Here is a 17,894-nt window from a genome sequence, read left to right on the forward strand (position 1 = left end):
TCCTTTTTCTCCCCAAAGCCCCCCAGTACATAGTTGTGCATTTTTAGTTGTGGGTCCTTCTAGTTGTGGCATGTGGGATGCCGCCTCAGTGTGGCCTGGTGAGCGGTGCCATGTCCGCGCCCAGGACTCGAACTGGCAAAACCCTGGGCCGCCGAAGCGGAGCGCACGAACCCAACCACTCGGCCATGGGGCCAGTCCCTGTAGCTTTGTAGTCTTAAAAATTGATAGGTAAGTCCTCCAGCTTGGCCCGTCTTCTTCAGTATCCTTTGACTCCTCCTTTACAGACGTGTATACAATTTTAACATCACCTGCCAGCTTCTACTCAGAAGCCTGCTGGGACTGTGGTTGGCGTTGCGCTGAGTCTGTAGATTAATATGAAGAATTGACATCTGAACTCTACTGAGGCTTCTAGTCCATTAACATGGTGTATCATTCCACTTGTCTCGGGCATCTTTAATTTCTCTAAGCAATGTGTTCTAATTTTCAGGAGAAGGATCTTGTACTTATTGTGTTAAATTTATCCCTAGTATTTCATGGTTTTGGATGCTATTGTTAATGTTATTTTTCTTTAAACTTCATTTTCTAATTGTTTTAGAAATTCAGTTGATTTTTGTAGCCTTACCTTGTATCCTGCAACCATCACAAACTGAATTCGTTACTTGCAGGGGTACGGGGGGAGTGGAATCAAAACAGCCAGGGTGGGTGGATAGAAGGGACCTTGTCAGTGTGCCCAGGACTGAGAGGTTTCCTGGCACATGGGATGTTCAGTGCTGAAACCAGGAAAGCCCCAGACAGGCCAGGACGAGCTGGCCACCCAGTCCATGCCCTCCTCCTCCCATCAAGAGAGTCCAGTCCACAAGCTTCTTTTCGGCACCTCCCTCTGCCAACTTAATATGTCTTTGGATGTGCTAATGCCACGCAGAGGCCGCTGCCACAGACCCACGCCAGCTTGGGCCTGGCTTTTGTTCACGCCTGTGTGCTGAGGCCCCTTAGGCTGAACACAGAGCCTTTGAACTTGGGAAATATGGAGGAGAAGGAAACTCTGCCCCTTCTCCCTGTCATCCTAAAACAATACCAACAGCATTTTCGTCTATTGCCTCTTTTTAAAAATGTGTTTATTGATGTGTATGTTGTGCCTGCTCATCTCTTGTGACACTGTAGTGTCTTTCTCATCCTCTGCATCCCCTCATGTGCACTGTCTGCCATCACCCAGTGCGCGGTTGTCTGGAACGCCAGACCGCTGGGGCCTCTAGACCATGGGGGAGAAGGCTCCCCCGCGGAGGAGACCATCTGCCAGGCAGGGAGGATACTGGGCCTGCGCAGCACCGGGGGCTCATTAAGGCAGCTTTCTCCACGGCACTGCAGAGTAGCTGGCTTGGGAACAGTGACAGACACGTCACCTGTCCTCTGTGGGCATGGTCAGCATTGGGCGTGGTTGGCAGTGGGCGTGGTCAGCAGTGGGCAAGTGGGAAAAGAGATGCTTCTAGTGGTGACTATCCAGGAAGAGGATGAGATGCCTATGGTGAAGTACTAAACGTGTGCTGGTGTAAGTGTGCCGGGCCGAGAGGGACCCTTTGGAAATTATAGGCAGGGAGGGACTCTCCGAGAAGGGGTTAACTGCACTGAGTCCCAAATGATAAGAAGCATCCAGCTGTGGGAAGATCTGAGAAAGAATATTCCAGGCAGAGGAGCCAGCAAGTGCAAAGGCCCTGAGGTAGGAGTTAATGTGGTTTGTGGAACAGGCCAAGGCTCATTGGCAATGAGAGTGGGAGAGAAGCACATAGTGAAGTTTAAGGGGACCACAGAGGAGGGCCAGTCCCAGGGTCAGCCCTGTGAGATCTGACCCCCTTTTGATCACAAAAGGGGACCTCAGCCATCAGCCTTGCCTCCGGCCAGCACTGCTGTCTCTGCCATGCCACCAGGTGGGCACTTCTCGGGCCTGGCATCTGCTCTGGGCATCTGGTGCTCCCGCCTTGTGCAGAGCGTTTGCACCCTGCCTTCGATGCCTCCGCCATACTCTGACCTGCACGCGTGCCTGCGGACAACCCCCACACGCCAGCACCCTGCACACCTGCCTGTGGGAGCTGCCGTCTTGACCGCCCACCAGCCGTGGCGCCTGTCCACTCGCGGGCGGCCGAGGGCCTTCCTCTCTGTGTCCGTAGTGCCTCGTGCTCAGCAGGCTCATCATCAAACACTTCTTGTCACGTGAACAAAGGTCAGAAAGGGCTCGAGAGACGGGGACGCTAAGAAGGATTTTTATAGAGTGCAGTTAAAAAGTAAACAAAGGTTCACAGAACTAAAAGTGAAGTGGTTTTCTTTCTTTGCTGAGGAAGATTCGCCCTGAGCTAACATCCGCTACCAATCTTCTTTCTGTATGTGAGCCACCGGCCGCAGCATGGCCACCGACAGAGGAGTGGTGTAGGTCCACGCCCGGGAACTGAACCCAGGCCACCAAAGTGGAGCACACTGAACTTAACCACTAAGGCCATGGGGCTGGCCCTGAAAATGAAGTTTGAAAATAGTAAGGTTTATGGGGCCAGCCCAGTGGTGCAGAGATACGTTCGCACGTTCAGCTTCAGCGGCCCGGGGTTCACCAGTTCGGATCCCGGATGCGGACATGGCACCACTTGTCAAGCCATGCTGTGGTAAGTGTCCCACATATAAAGTAGAGGAAGATGGGCATGGATGTTGGGTGAGGGCCAGTCTTCCTCAGCAAAAAAAGAGGAGCACTGGCAGTAGTTAGCTCAGGGCTAATCTTCCTCAAAAAAAAAAATAAATAAAATAAATTGGCTGTCAGCTAAAGGAGAAGAAACAGCAAAAAGAGGAGGATTGGTGGCAGATGTTAGCTCAGGGCTAATCTTCCTCAAAAAAAATAAATAAATAAAATAGTAAGATTTACCAAAAAAATCCTCCATTAGATTTAAAGTGAAAGTAATTATTTGTGGGTGTGGTGAGGTTTTTATTTTATTTTGTTTTGTTTTGCTTTCTGGCCAGTTCCCTAGTTTATCTTTAAATCCCTGTTTGTGTGTTGTGGGCTCGTGGTCAGGTGCTGGTTTCTGTGGTCACGGCCGTGGTTTTGACTGAGTTTATTTTCTGGATGTGTTTCCTGTGTGTTTCAGATAATACCCTTGTATATTTTGAATGCAACAAATTACTTTGGTCGTATCGTTGATAAACATGTGGATCTTTACGCAACTCTTAATGCTGAAATAAATGAGTATTTTGAGGATTCCAGTAATAAAACGACTGTTGAGAAGGTGGAGAAACTTGGATTATATGGATTAGCAGAAAAGACACTTTTTCACAGGTAAAATCGTGTGTTCATTTCATCTCTAAAAGTTGTGAAGGGTGAGGTAGCCTTAAATCGTCTTGAACCCCTGTCTTCACCTCTGTCCGTTGGACCCAGTTGCTCTCACTAAGCCTGGCTGCCTCCCAGGAGGTGGTGGCAGCGTCGTGTCCCGCACGCACCAGGCCCACTTCTGCACGTGAGACCCCTCTGAGCCCCGGCTCCTGAGCACAGAGCGTGGAGGACGGTGTGGCGTTTACGCACCAACGTGGACTGAGCCGTCGCTGTGTGCCACACACACATACATCTTTAGCTCACTCCATTCTTAGAGAATTCCTGTGAAGTGGGTCTCACTCCCGTTTTCCAGATAGGAGAACTGAGCCTGGTGAGGTGATGTCGCTGTGTCAGGGCAGCTGGGCACTCGGCCGCCCGTGCCTGCTCCCCCCCGCCCAGCTCGAATGCCACCCCCTCCTCCTGGGGACGACCCAGACCGGGCCTCGGAAAGTTTAATATGCTCTGCGGATTTTTATTGTGTTGTCAGATAAAGGGATCTACTCTGTTCAGAGGTACTAGGTGTTTTTTATACTTAGGTTTACTTTAATCCAGTAAAGCATTACTAAGTGCTCTTGACGGTCCGCTTATTTTTTCTCTGGTTTGGAGTGAAACCATACAGTTTAAGGGTCTTTTGGTAGGTTTTGGGTTTAGTGGGTGAGTTGAGGCGAAGGTTATTGCCATTTTAGAATCCCTGTGTTAAACTGACACCACTACTTCCTCCAGGGTTCAGGTGCTGGAGAAAAGCCAAAAAGATGACACCTGGGCCCCCGACAACGTCCTCGTGAAGTTTATAGACGAGGGCAGGACTGCCCTCGTCCCGAGGGAGCAGCTGCTGCGCCTCCCCGAGCGCTTCCACGCGCTGCCCCCCCAGGCGGTGGAGTTTATTGTTTGTAGAGTGAAGCCTGCTGACAACGAAATCGAATGGAATCCCAAGGTGAGTTCTTTTGGCTTTTTTAAATTTTGTTGACTTTTACAATATATTTAAACCCAGAATATACACAGAATGGAGGTTTATTTGAATTTAGAGTATTGAGTTTAGGTAAAATGGTCCATGCTGCTGGGCACTTAGGCTGCAGTCTGCTTGGGTCCCTGCTCCTGCAGGGGTGCCCTTACGGCCGCAGTGCACAGACCCAGCTCTGAGCCCTCGGAGAGGCCAGGGGTACCCTTGCCAGGACAGCTCACATCATTATCTTTAGTGCTCACGGACTTAGAATTGGCATAAAATATGTGTCATGATAAAATAAATTGGCTGTCAGCTGAAGGAGAAGAAACGGTGTAAGTACCTGCAGAAGCGGATCCCCGTGTCAAAGGGGGACATCGGTGACGACACTCTTTGCAGAGGCCAGGTCATCCTGCTGCAGTTGGGAGGACGGACAGGAAAGAGAGAGAGAGTCCAGACAAGCTTCCACAGGAAGGGCCCTTCGGGATGGCGACTAGCAGGTCATCAAGTACAGGCATACCTCGTTTTGTCACACTCTGCTTTATTGCGCTTCGCAGATATTTTGTTTTTTTACAAATTGAAGGTTTGTGGCAACCCTGCCTCGAGGGACTGTGCGATGCCATTTTTCCAGCAGCATTTCCTCATTCCGTGTCACATTTTGGTAATTCTCAGAATATTTTAAACCTTTTCGTTAGTGTTATATCTGTTATGGTGACCTGTGGTCAGCGGTCTTGATGTTACTATTGTAATTGTTTGGGGCGCCATCAACCACACCTGTATAAGATGGTGAGCTTGATCCATAAATGCTGTGTGTGTTCTGACTGTTGCACTGACCGGCTGGCTGTCCCCCCGTCTCCCTCCCTCTCCCCGGGCCTCCCTGTTCCCTGAGACACAACAATATTGAAATTAGGCCGATCAGTAATCCTACAGTGGCCTCTAAGTGTTCAAGTGAAAAGAAGAATCAAACATCTTTCACTTTATGTCACGAGCTGGAAGTGATTAAGCTTAATGAGGAAGGCAGGTCAAAAGCCAGGCCTCTTGTGCCAGTTCTTGGAAATTAAAAGTGCTACTCCAGTGAACACATGAATGACAAGAAAGTGAAACAGGCTTATTGCTGATATGCAGGAAGTTTTAGTGGTCTGGATAGAAGAGCAAACCAGCAACAACATTCCCTTAAGCCAAAGCCTGGTCCAGAGCAAGGCCCTGACTGTCTTCAATTCTGTGGAGGCTGAGAGAGGTGAGGGAGCTGCAGAAGAAAAGTCTGAAGCCAGCAGAGGTTGGTTCATGAGGCTTATGGAAAGAAGCCCTCTCCATAACATAAAAGTGGAAGGGGAAGCAGCCAAGTGCTGATGGAGAAGCTGCAGTAAGTTCTCCAGAAGATCCAGCTAAGATCATTAATGACGGTGCTACACTAACCAACAGATTTTCAATGTAGACAAAACAGCCTTATATTGGAAGAAGATGCCATCTAGGACTTTCCTAGCTGGAGAGGAGAAGTCAGTGTCTGGCTTCAGAGCTTCAAAGGACAGGCTGACTCTTTAGGGGCTAATGCAGCTGGAGACTTTAAGTTGAAGCCACTGCTCATTTATGATTCTGAAAGTCCCAGGGCCTTTAAGAATGATGCTAAATCTGCTCTGCCTGTGCTCTATAAATGGAACAGCAAAGCCTGGATGACAGCACATCTGTTTACAACATGGTTTACTGAATATGTTAAGCCCAATGTTGAGACCTATTGCTCAGGAAAAAAGATCCTTTCAAAATATTACTGCTCAGCAATAATGCACCTCATCACCAAGAGCTCTGATGGAGATGCACAATGAGATTAATGTTGTTTTCATGCCTGCTAACACAACAGCCATTCTGCAGCCCATGGAACAAGGGCTTTCAAGTCTTGTTATTTAAGAAATACGTTTCATAAAACTGTAGCTGCCCTATAGTGGTTCCCCTCAGGGATCTGGGCAAAGTCCATTGAAAACCTTCTGGAAAGGATCCAACATTCTAGATGCCAGTAAGAGCATTACTGATTCATAGGATGAGGTCAAAATGTCAACATTAACAGGAGCTTGGAAGAAGTTGATTCCAGCCCTCGTGGATGACTTTGAGGGGCTCAAGACTTCAGTGGAGGAAGTAAATGCAGATGTGGTGGGAACAGTGAGAGAACTAGAATTAGAATGGAGCCTGAAGAGGTGACGGAATCGCTGCAATCTCATCATCAATGAGGAGTTGCTTCTTACGGATGAGCAAAGAAAGTGGTTTCTTGAGATGGAATCTATTCCTTGTGAAGACTGTCGAAATGACGACAAAGGATTTAGACCATCACATAAGCTCAGTTGATAAAGAAGCGGTAGGGTTTGAGAGGACTGACTCCAATTTGAAAGCTCTGCGGTGGGTAAAACGCTGTCAAACAGCATCACATGCTACAGAGAAATCATTTGTGAAAGGAAGAGTCGATCGCTATGACAAACTTCACTGTTGTCTTATTTTAAGAAATTGCGACAGCCACCCCAACCTTCAGCACCCACCACCCTGATCAGCCAGCAGCCGTTGACACTGAGTCAAGACCCTCCACTAGCAAAATGATTATGACTTGCTGAAGGCTCGGATGATGGTTAGCATTTTTTAGTAACGAAGTATTTTTTAATTAAGGTATATACATTGTTTTTTTAGACAGAATGCTATCGCATACTTACTAGACTACAGTAGAATGTAAACATAACTTATATATGCGCTGGGAAACCAAAAAAGTTCCTGTGACTCGCTGTACTGCAGTGTTGTTTTGTAGTAGTTTAGAACAGAACCCACAGTATCTCCGAGGTGAGCCTGTGGACTGGATGAGGCACTGAAGGTGAAGAAAACTATCTGTGCCAAGACATGGGGCACGGAAGAGTGGTGTGTGTGGGCTCACGTGGCTGTCCACGGGTGAGGGTAGAGGCTGGCCAGACAGTCCTGCTCGTCACGGGAGCAGTGCGTCCTGTTCGTAGTGGTGCTCCTGATTCCTCGAAAGAAGGGTAAATTTTTTGTGATCTGATTGATAGGATATGAAATAAGCCATTATAGTTGGCAAAGTAAAATGAGTTTGGGTTATAAACAAGGTTAAACGTTACCCAGGAAATACACAGGTGAATGTTTCCACAATACAGGATGAATACACAGCCTTACTCTTGGGAGTTTAGTAAAGATAGCCTTTATTAAATAGCAGTCTTTTTCCTTTGTGCAAAGTATTTAGCGAGTGTCCACTGTGTGCCGGTGCCATGTGGGTTCTGGGGATGTGGCCATTAGCCAGAAGGTCATGGTCCTCACCTTCAGGAAACATTCGATCTGTCAGGATGATTGACTACAAGTATTTCTTGAAGAGGAGTCTTCTGTAGAGATGGGGAAAGGTTCTCCTGTCTGTATTCTTCCAAATTAATTTACAAAGTTCAAGGGAGATGGAAATAATCTAATCACGATGAGCCATGTTCTGCTTTATTGGAGTTAAAACATGCCTGAAAGACTGCTCAGACAGGTCTAGCTGCTGTGGTCCTCCTTGAGAGGAAGAGCCACGCACTCAGGAGGGGGTACAGGAAAGAGGACCAGTGCCCCTCGGTGCCACTGTCACTGTGCAGAGCAGCTCCCTCACTTGGTTCCATCGCTGGAGCTACAGGAACACTTCCTCTTCACTCCTGTTGAGCTTCCAAAGGAATAAACATCTAGACTTTAAAGACAGCTTGACAGTTAACAGCGGAGTTGGCGGACACATGTCCACAGTGGGGACACACGTCGACAGTGGGGAACGCGCGGGGTTAGGAGTCCAAAGGCGCTGACCTGTTCTTGAAACTCGCCCTGTGCCTCTGTCCTCGCTAAACTGCACTGTTACTCTTGTCCACTGGGGGCGTGGTGGCCTCCATGACCTACGTCATGGCGTGGTTGTGAGGTTCAAATGAAACGATGGAAAAATTTTTGCAGAACCGTATAGCATATGCTGAATAAGGGATTTTCTGAAAGCTTCAGATAAATTGCTGAAGTATTTCTTTCAGGTTACTCGGTACATTCATCATAAAATTATTGGAAAACTGCATGATGCAAAGGTGATAATGGCTTTGGGAAATACAGTTTGGATTGACCCAATGGTAAGTATGCAGTTTGCTTAAAAAGAAATCTGTGTTTGAATGGGCCCCTAAATTGTCCAAATTATTCCAACCTGTGTCTTGAAAAATTGCTTCACGTAAATGGAGGCTTGTTGGGGGCTCTGGGGCCGGGAGAGGTTTTTCACGTTATTTGGGTCATGAATTTGGTTGTGGGTTTACCCTGTAACCCAGCGCTCACGGGCGTGTGTGTGTAGTGACACTCTCACACGTACAACCATGACAGACGCTCTGTGAAGCTGTCCTTCCTTCTGCGACAGTCTCTCCTATTTACATTTCTGTTCTGTTCCACTCTTCACTGCTGGTGGGCACTCTTCAGGCGACCTCACAGGCCCCGTCCACCCCGGGAGGGGGGGCCCTGGGTCAGTGACGGCCCTCAGCAGCACCGTGGTCCGTGTGTCTAGTTGTAAATGATCCTGAAGTCCGGGCACGTGCTCTGTAATGTGGAGGATTCCAGTCCTCCGGCCTTCAAAGATGAGTGGTGTTCTGTCCAGGTTTCCACCTCCTTCATTTGCCAGCTATCTATTAAGAAGCCTCCTGTGTGCCAGGATGTGCACGGGGCACAGGCTTCCCTCCGTAAACAGACTGCTCCCTGTGGAGCTGACGAGGGGCGTGAGGCCGGGACGTGGAATTAAGGGGCTCAGCGCCCCCTCTCTACTAGCACCTCAGAAACTCTTCAAGTCAAAGTTTTGCTCTGTTAGACTTAAGTCTTAATTATTATGATTATTTATAAGACTTAAAGGAACTCAGTTCATAACTGTTTGGCTGAAAGTTATTTTTGTAAGATTGGGAAAGCCTTAACACTTAAAAAGAGGTGTTTGGTTATAAGATTTAAGAGTAAGAGGAAAAAAATGATTTTTAGGAGCAAAGGGAGAGATCACCAATGCAGGTAAGTGAAGAGATTTGGGGTCTTAGCTGATGTTGTAATAGTCAGCATTGTGGTTCTTCTTTATCAGAGAAAAAATGGAAACTTTATTAAGCAGGGATTTTTGAAGCTACAGCTTAGACAGTGAAGCAAAAAGAGGAAACCCACCTCGCAAGTAAGCTTTTGCAGCTCTAAAGTGGGTAGCCGTGGTGCACCAGAGCGGAGACAAGCCCCACCCTTGCCACCTGCTCCACCCAGACCAACTCGGTCCCCAGTTTGGGTGGAGAGAGGCTCTTCCACCATTTCTAGATGGCAACACATTCCCAGTGTTCCCTTAGGAAGGTGCCCCAGCCAGTGCCAGCCTGGCCTGCCCTCCCCTGCCGTGGAAGGGACATCCAGGGCTGGGTCCGCACCTCCCGTCAATGGGAATCAGACTGTTGTAGATTTTCATGTTTTAGTTAATTTTACGTGAATTGAAATAGATGAGAATGTTTGGGTTGCAGAAAAGAGTAGTAGAGGAAACTGTCCAGAATGCAGGATTTAGGGCCGTGGTGTAGGCCCTTTCTGGGCACCTAAGGACTCTGAGCCTTATGATCCTCCTTGTTAAGAGAGGTAAAAATGCTCAAGTAAAAATCAGAAAGATCTAAGAATTTTGTGTGTGGTTACAGCATTACAGATTGGTCTCGTCTTGGGGTTTTATCCCAGGATTCAATCTTGGCCCCCCCAGACGTAATCATATCTCTGCGGTGTGGCACTGGGCCCTGGAAGATGCTGATGGCACCTCAGTGATGAAACAGTCTGGACGCTGCGGTGGGAGGCCCTTGCACATTGTGCCGTGTGCCCAAGTGCATCAGACGTTGCACAGTGGGCCGGAGAGGCCGTGGGTGAGGGTCCGTGATCCACGGAAAGTTCAAAGTGTGGGTCCTGCAAATCTTGTATTTTTTCTTTGCTTCTAGGTGCACATTACAAAGCTTTCCAATTTGAAAACTTCTGTCGTTGATTATAATGTTCGAGCTGAAATTTTGTCAATGGGAATGGGCGTTGATAATTCAGAACATATAGAACAACTGAAAAAATTATACGAAGGAGCCAAAATGCCAGCTTGTGAAGAAAGCCTGAGTCAAACCCTGTAAGTGGATTTTTATCTCTCTTTCGGAAGAGCTGTTTTGTGGAATTAGAACTCCCAAGTGTTACAGACATCTTTTCTTGCAAGTGTAATAGTTTAATGAGTCTCCATGTTCCCATCGCTCGGCTTCAGTAATTACCAAGATTTGGGGAATCTTGTTTTATCCGAACCCCAAGCCACGCTTTTTATTGCAGCACACAGCCAGAAAGGTGCTCACATCCTAAGTGTCGTTTGGGATGTTCTGAGCACAGCACCAGCAGAGCCACCTCCTGCTCCCTCTCCGAGGGCCGCCGCTCTCCCGACACAGGAAAGCGTGGATGCTCTGCCGTAGCCTGTACTTTGTTTGATTGGAATCGCGCAGTGTGTCTGTTTTGTATCCAGCTTCTTCAGCTCAGCATTGTTTGTGAAGTTCGTCCATATTTTGCATGTAGATATAGATCATAAATTCTCATCACTGCATAATATTCCGTGCTATGAATTTACCATCATTTATTTACCCATGCTGCTGTGGATGGGAGAAATTTCCAGGTCTGGGCTGCTTCAAGTGGCACTTTAAACATTCTCCTACATGGGTTTTGGTGCATTCATGGGTGTACTTCTGACGGAATGGAATTGCTGAGTCGTAATTAGAGCTACTGCCCATCAGTGTTCCAAAGGGGTTGTGCCAGTTTGCCCTTCCACAAGCAGTATGCAAGGCTGTGAAAGTGCCCTGGCATCCTCCGGAGGGGAGGATGGACACGGCGTGTGTGTCCACCAGAGGACTCATATCGAGAACCCCTCCAGTCAGGAGGAAAACTGCAGATACCCAGTAGAAACCTGGGGAGAAGATTTGTACTGACACTTCACACTGTCCAGTTAATTACTTGTCCAATAATTAATATATGACAAGGTGCTCGAGCTCATTAGTCATCAGGGAAATGTGAATTAAAACCACAGTGCAGTACCATTTCATGCCCACCAGAGACGGGAGAAAGAAAACACCAATGTTGGCGAGGAGGTGGAGCCATGTAAGGCCTTTATAAACTCGACTAGATGCTGTTAGTACATCTAACAAAATTAACAGTCATTTCTTAAGTTGCATGTATTTGATTATTAAGATATACATAGCAAAATTCCTCATTTTTTTCAAGTTGTGGTTAAAATATGGATAAAATCTGTCATTACAATGTTTTTGAGTATACAATTCAGTGGCAGTAAGGACACTCACAGTGTCCTATAACCACCACCACTATACACCTCCAGAACTTAGCACCATCCCCAACAGAAACTCTGTGCCCATTAAACAATGTGGGTTACCTATTAGTTTCCGTCTTCTGGGTACCTCGTATAAGTAGAATTATACAATATTTGTCCTTTTGTGTCTGGCTTATTTCACCTAGCATAATGTTTTCAGGGTGTACCCATGTTGCAGCATGTGTCAGAATTGTCAACCTTAAGAAGGTTGGCAATATTTCAGTGTGTGGATATACCACATTTTGTCTCTCCGTTCATCTGTCAGTGGACACGTGGCCATCGGGAAGAGTGCTGCTCTGGACACCGGTGTGTAAATGGCTCCCCAGGTCCCTTCTTTCAGTTCTCTTGGGCGTACACCCAGAAGCGGAATTGCCGGGTCATGTGGTAATTCCGTGTTTAACTGTTTGACCTGCCAAACTGTTTTCCGCAGCCGCTGCACCATTTTACACTCCCACCAGCAGTGCACAGAGGATCCCATTTTCTCCACATCCTTGCCTAGAAATCAGCCTGAGGTGACACTGGGGTCTTCTCAGGACGTTTCTGAGCATGCATCTTGCCTGGTGTGCACGTGGCTTCCTAACCCCTGCTGGTACTCTTTTTGAATGCCCTAGTTCCCCGAGAGGCTCCCCCAGCTTCCCCGGGGCCTCCGCAGGGCTGTGGGGTGTCTCCTGGCCTGCTGCCTGGCCCCAGGTGGCCGTGGGTTTGCAGTCGCCTTTTCCAGGCAGTGCTCACGCTCTGCTGCCTGAGTTCCGAGTTTTGTGGAACAGACGAGCATCTTGCATGGGTCCCTCAGCTGTCCCCCGACAGGTTAGGACGGACTTCACAGGGATTTGCCGATAAAGTCTTCTCTGCCCTCTCTGCCTTGAGGGGGACAGGAATCAGGCTGCTGCCTGCCCAAGACCCCAAGCCAAGGGGGGCACAGGTGAGTGACACCCCAGAACCTTCCTCCGCTTCCGAGCTGCCTTTTTCTTGCCTGGGCATTTGCCTGGTTGCTGTCCACCTTTGACTCTTTTCCAGGGATCCTGCACAGCAGGTTCAGACAGCTTCCGCTGGTTCCTTCAGTGTTTCTGTGGGGACACGGGAGGTCAGAGCCTCCTCGTCTGCCATTTTGCCCTACATGTGTCTTGGTAGCAAGATGCTGGGCTGTTTCTCCAGTTTAACTTTATGTCGGTTGATCTAATCAACAGATAAATAGTTTTAACTAAAGTTGCCATTAGGTGAAGTTGATGTTTTAAAATTCACTTACTCGGTAAATATCTGTTGATATTGATATTAAATATCTACTGGGGATGCAGTAGTGTACAAAATGGATGAAGGACCATCTCACATTTTAGTGGAGACAGACAATAAACAAACAAGTTACAAAAATACATGGTGGGCCCGCTGGTGGTCTGAGAGATGGAGCGCATTAATGCAGAAAGGAAGACAGGGTGGCCTTGGAGCTGCAAAGGTGAGGCATGAGCAGAGACACAAGAGGGGAGGCCTGACCCAGGCCGAAATCTGGGAGCAGACTCCTGCCAGCAGAGGGAAGGCCTGGTGGCTCCTTGGTTCCAGGAACAGGGGGGAAGGTACAGCGACGAGAGCAGCAAATGAGGGGGAACTGTGGCTGCAGAGGTCGGAGCAGCCTGGGGCCAGGTGTCATTGGACCCTGGGGCCATCGCAAGGATTGGGCTCCCACGCTAAGGGGGTGGGGCCACAGGAGGGTTTGGAGCAGGGGAATGACTCAGGAAAAGGTTCTTGGCTGCTGTGTTGAGAACAGGCTGGGGGGACAGAGGCTGTGCCAGGCATTCGGGACGGACTGACATGGCTTGCACTAGCGAGCTTTTGTGCAAGTAGTGAGCGATAGCTGGTTTCTGACTCTGTTTGTAGTGAGGGCGTGGTCTCGTGGTGCCTGTCGGCACATCCTGGGTATTGGAAGCCGGGATCCTGGATGAGAGCCCTGAAGGAGGGAGGGTCGAAAGCCTGAGCCTTGGGCTCAATGGGGGCTGTGGGGACAGTGGAGAGGAGCCTGAGGGGGCGCGGCTGCAGTGCAGAGGGCAGCCTGGGAGAAGGGCAACCCAGGACGGCGGGGAGCATGGCGTTGCACAGAGCAGGAGCCATGAGTGGGGCCAGTGCAGTCAAGGGGCCCAGGGAAGGAGGACTGAGAACTGACTAGTGCTGTGATCATTGGTGACCTTGAGAGATTCCTAAATTACTGCCGAAAGTAGGGGAATTTCAAAGAACGTGGCAAAAACCAAGATGTAGTCTGAATGTTTTAGTTTTCTCTTAATAAAATTGGGTACCTTTGGGATTGGGATACATGTTGGTTTTTACACACTTTCAGGAAACAAAGTTTCCTCCATATTTACTTATAAGATATTCTTTTAAAAATGAAGATGTTGTTACAGTTTGGTAGGTTTAATCAAAACAAAGATTGATCACTTACGTGAAACACGGTAACTGCTGTTGAGCCCCAGGTCTGTGCAAAGCTCTCTGCTCGGTCCCTCTGCACACGTGGCGTTGTGGTTGTGCAGGAGTATGGCACACCTGTGGTCGTCAGCACAAGGTGGAGAGAAGCGCAGGGGACCGTGAGAGTCCACAGCGGGAGTCTGCCTGGCAGAGACCCCATTCAGGAGGCGGGTCGGGAAGCTGTGGTGGTAGTCTGGATCAGAAGCGAGGAGAATGGCACCATTCCATAGAGGTCGGGAAGGACGACAGATTCTGGGGACTGGAAAGACCTGGAAGCCATGGGACGTAGTGACTGACAGACATCAGGGAGCGTGATCCAGTGACCCTGCGCCCCCGTGACGGGGAGGATGTGGCATGGTTGACAGTCACAGGATGTTTCCCAGAGAGCTCGTTGGAGAAGAGGAGGTTGTGAGTTGGTTTGGGACATGTTAGTGTAAGGTGATTGAAGGTGCAAGCCTGGAGCTCAGGAGAGTCGGGGAGGCTCCGGTCTGCTGGGGTCCGAGGAGAGTCAGAGGTGGGTGCGTGTGTGAGGAGGAAGGAACAGAACCCCAGCAGCTGAGGGTCTGGTGAAGCAAGTCAGAGCCGTGGTGGAGGGAGAGGGTGGGCGGTGAGGCTGGTGCTGCACAGAGCTGAGGAGGACGAGGCCTGGGGAGGGGTCCCTGCCGGGTGGTTGGAACATGGGACGCCGCCCTCCACCATTTGGGGGGTGCCATGCCACGGAGGCTTCATGCGTGTCCATCGGAAGTCCCCTCAGAGAGCCCCGTGCACACCCCCTGCCCCATGGGTGTGTGTGTATGTATGTTCGTATAGCTTTGCTCCTTTGGGCTTGAATTCTCTCTAAAAGGATGCACAAAAAGTGAATTACGTGGTCACCCGCGCGAAAGGAAATCGAGTGGCTGGGGAACAGGAGTGAGAGGGAGATTTTTCACTGTGTAGACCTTTTTATTTACTTTAAAATATTAAACCACATGAATGTGGTTACCTCCTCAAAAAAACAAAAGAAAAACACAATTTAAATGATATGAAGTAATCTCTCATTATTAAGTTCAACAAAACAAGGGGCAGAAAGTGAACTCGGTAGGTTCTCGCGTGTTGAGATGCGTGTGCGTGTGTTTTAGATAGAAAGATACAGACGGCAGGCTTTGCTCTTTTATGCAAGAATGTTTCTAGAAGCAGACCCAAACTGGCAAGAGGGTGTGGCTGGGAAGAGGGATGGAGGAACTGGGGCGGGGGGAGGGCAGGAGGGGGCTGTTGCTTCCCGCCCTTTTATCCCCTTTGAAGTGGGTAGTGGTATACATTATTCTCAAAGTTAAATGACTTAAAGGAGACTTATTTTGGTAAATGAGTGACTGCACTTCTCTGATAATGCGCCTCGATCCCCTGCTCTGTGTCTGGTGCCAGGGCCGCTGCAGCGAGCAGAGCGGCTGCGCTGCGTGTCACCTGTGCGTGAGCCGGGAGCTCTGTGCGCTGTAGCTCGTGGTGGGAAGCACTGCACGGGCGTTTGTTGCCGCCTGCCCTTCTCCCTGGGATGCCCTGTAGAGCCGGGTTTTGCCTGTCCGTCTCGGGGTTGACCTCTGCCATTTCTCTCCAGGACGCCTTCATCAGCAGAAGATGCCGCTCGGCAGCACACACGGCAAGGGGACAGGGGCTCAGAAAGAGGTGCGGCCTGCGAGGCAAATTCAGCACACCAGAAGCATGGTGGGTTGTTTAAAAGATGGGTAACTTCAAATCACTCATGCTGGGGAATTTTCTACTGTTTAGGCTTTCCACTTTTAGATGAATTATAGAAGTGACATAAACTGATATTACCTAACTTCCTATTTTTGCAGTTCAGCTTCCAATGGGTTTTTTGGTAACTTTTCCTTTTTGTTATTTGAGATATAATGTTCATGCAGTAAAGTGCACAGATCTTAAGTGTACAGCTCGTCAGAATCTTCTACAAATGTGTGTGTCCATTAACCACACTCAAGTCAAGCTATTGAACGTTTCCAGAACCCCAGTGGTCTCCTTCATGTACCTCCCCAACTGTAACCCTTTTCATTAACCACCGCTCTGACTTGCGTCACTATTAGTTTTGCTGAATTAGAGATACGTAGTACACATTCTTGTGGCATCTTTCACTCAGCATTGCGAAATTCGTCTCCCGGTTATTGCAAGTAGTGGTGTGCGTTTTTATTGCTAACTTGTACTCCATGGTGTGAATATACCACAGTTTATTTATCTGTTCGCCTGTTGATAGATGTGGAGGTTTGCAGTTTTTGACTGTTGGTATTAAAAGCTGCTCTAAACATTCTTGCTCAAGTCTTCACTTTCAAATGTTTTAGATTGAGTTTAAATTGCGTTGTTTTAGAAAATATGTTCAGCAGCGGTTCCGTGTGTATGTTGCTACCTCTCCAGAAGGCGTCTGAGTGGGGTCCTAGCCGGTTAAGATGGCAGCAGAGCAGCGTCAGCATTTCTATCCTCTGGCCACTGATTGTAACACAGTTCTTTACAGAGAGTAATTTTACTTTCCTGATTAACTGTAATGTTTGTCAAAGCCTGTTTTTACTAGTTTTACTAAGTGACATGCATTTAAATTTTTTCTAATTATTCTTTGCAGTTGGATGCTTGGGTTACTGTGAAATTTATACTCTCAGTGAGTAGTTCCTCAGCTAAAAGTTGCATAAAGTACAAAAAGTACGTATATGTACCTACATTATGGAGGTACATATAAATAACCTGTAGGAAAATGTGATTTCTTGTACAGACGCTTTACCTGAAGACACTGGAGGTGCTCCCATTAACAAAACTCCAGGGCCTCTGCAGAGGTATGTCCGTCCACTGTTGGAGTGTTTTCCTTCCTTACCTGGAATGAATAGTGATGACTCTGTGTAAGCTGCCTTCTTTTCTTCTAGCTTCCACCCACAAATAAAGTGGTTCCAAAAAGACGATGTGGTCATATTAAAGATACAACTAAGGAATGTAAAAGATTGCAAATGCAAATATTTCAGAAATAGAGTTGTGTTCAGGTTGGTTTATGTGTATCTTAAATAAAATATAAATAATTTCTAACATTTTAAGAGGCTGACGTTCTTTCTTTTTGTAAACCTAGTGCCTGGGTGGGAGAGAAATTTTACTTGGCTGATATGGAGCTGCAGGCCAACATCATAAAAGATGATTGCAAATGCATGATCCAAAATGATGAACCTGTCATCACTCTTGCAAAGGCGAGACGGGAGTCGTGGTGTCGCTTACTCAAACAGCGGGTGAGTCGGCACGAACTGATGCTCAGCGCTCACCCTCAGTCTGTTTTATTCTCTCGCCTAATGTGAACTGTTGTGTCGAACAGAATCCGAATGTGGCTTTTGACTTTGATCACTGGGAAGAATGTGAAGAGGATAGCCACTTCTCCAGGGGTAAGACCGGTGCGCCCACTCCCTGGGGAGCTGTGGGTCCTGGCTGCCGTGGGGCGGGCATGGCTTCGGGCGGCAGCCTCTGTGGAAATGGCTCGTCACGTAGAGCCCTTAGGAATTAGTCCTCTCCTTGTGGCTGATCTTGGTGCTAAACGTTCTGGTTTGAGGATGTATCAACTCTTGGTTATAAACATATTTTCTTATAACACTTTTACAGGTATTTTTCCTAGGAGAGTAATGTATTTACAAGCAGGCAAATTTTACTTGCTTATTTCTTGCCTCAAATAAAGAAAATAGAAAATGTCATAAAATCAAGGGACTAGAACTCAAGGGACTTGCTTCATTGACCAAAATAATGGGGGGGAAAAAAGATTTGCTAATTCGTCGATAGTTAACATATTTTTTTATAATTTCTAACTCTTTTAG

The 17,894-nt window shown here is 48.0% G+C and overlaps 1 protein-coding gene across 3 annotated transcripts in view; it reads left to right on the forward strand.

Moving 5' to 3' along the window:
• Nucleotides 1-17,894, forward strand: part of TDRD12 (tudor domain containing 12) — an 85,800-nt gene that overhangs the window by 65,715 nt on the left and 2,191 nt on the right. For all 3 annotated transcript variants that reach the window (XM_070498580.1, XM_070498581.1, XM_070498582.1), the window contains 9 exons: nt 3,120-3,307; nt 4,064-4,274; nt 8,297-8,389; nt 10,226-10,398; nt 15,668-15,774; nt 16,823-16,883; nt 16,971-17,084; nt 17,168-17,321; nt 17,405-17,471. In XM_070498580.1, the coding sequence (XP_070354681.1) occupies nt 3,120-3,307; nt 4,064-4,274; nt 8,297-8,389; nt 10,226-10,398; nt 15,668-15,774; nt 16,823-16,883; nt 16,971-17,084; nt 17,168-17,321; nt 17,405-17,471 (1,168 nt within the window). The remainder of the gene's footprint in view (nt 1-3,119; nt 3,308-4,063; nt 4,275-8,296; nt 8,390-10,225; nt 10,399-15,667; nt 15,775-16,822; nt 16,884-16,970; nt 17,085-17,167; nt 17,322-17,404; nt 17,472-17,894) is intronic.

This window comes from Equus asinus, chromosome 26 (genome assembly GCF_041296235.1).
Source record: "Equus asinus isolate D_3611 breed Donkey chromosome 26, EquAss-T2T_v2, whole genome shotgun sequence".
In the NCBI taxonomy this organism is placed as follows: Eukaryota; Metazoa; Chordata; class Mammalia; order Perissodactyla; family Equidae; genus Equus; species Equus asinus.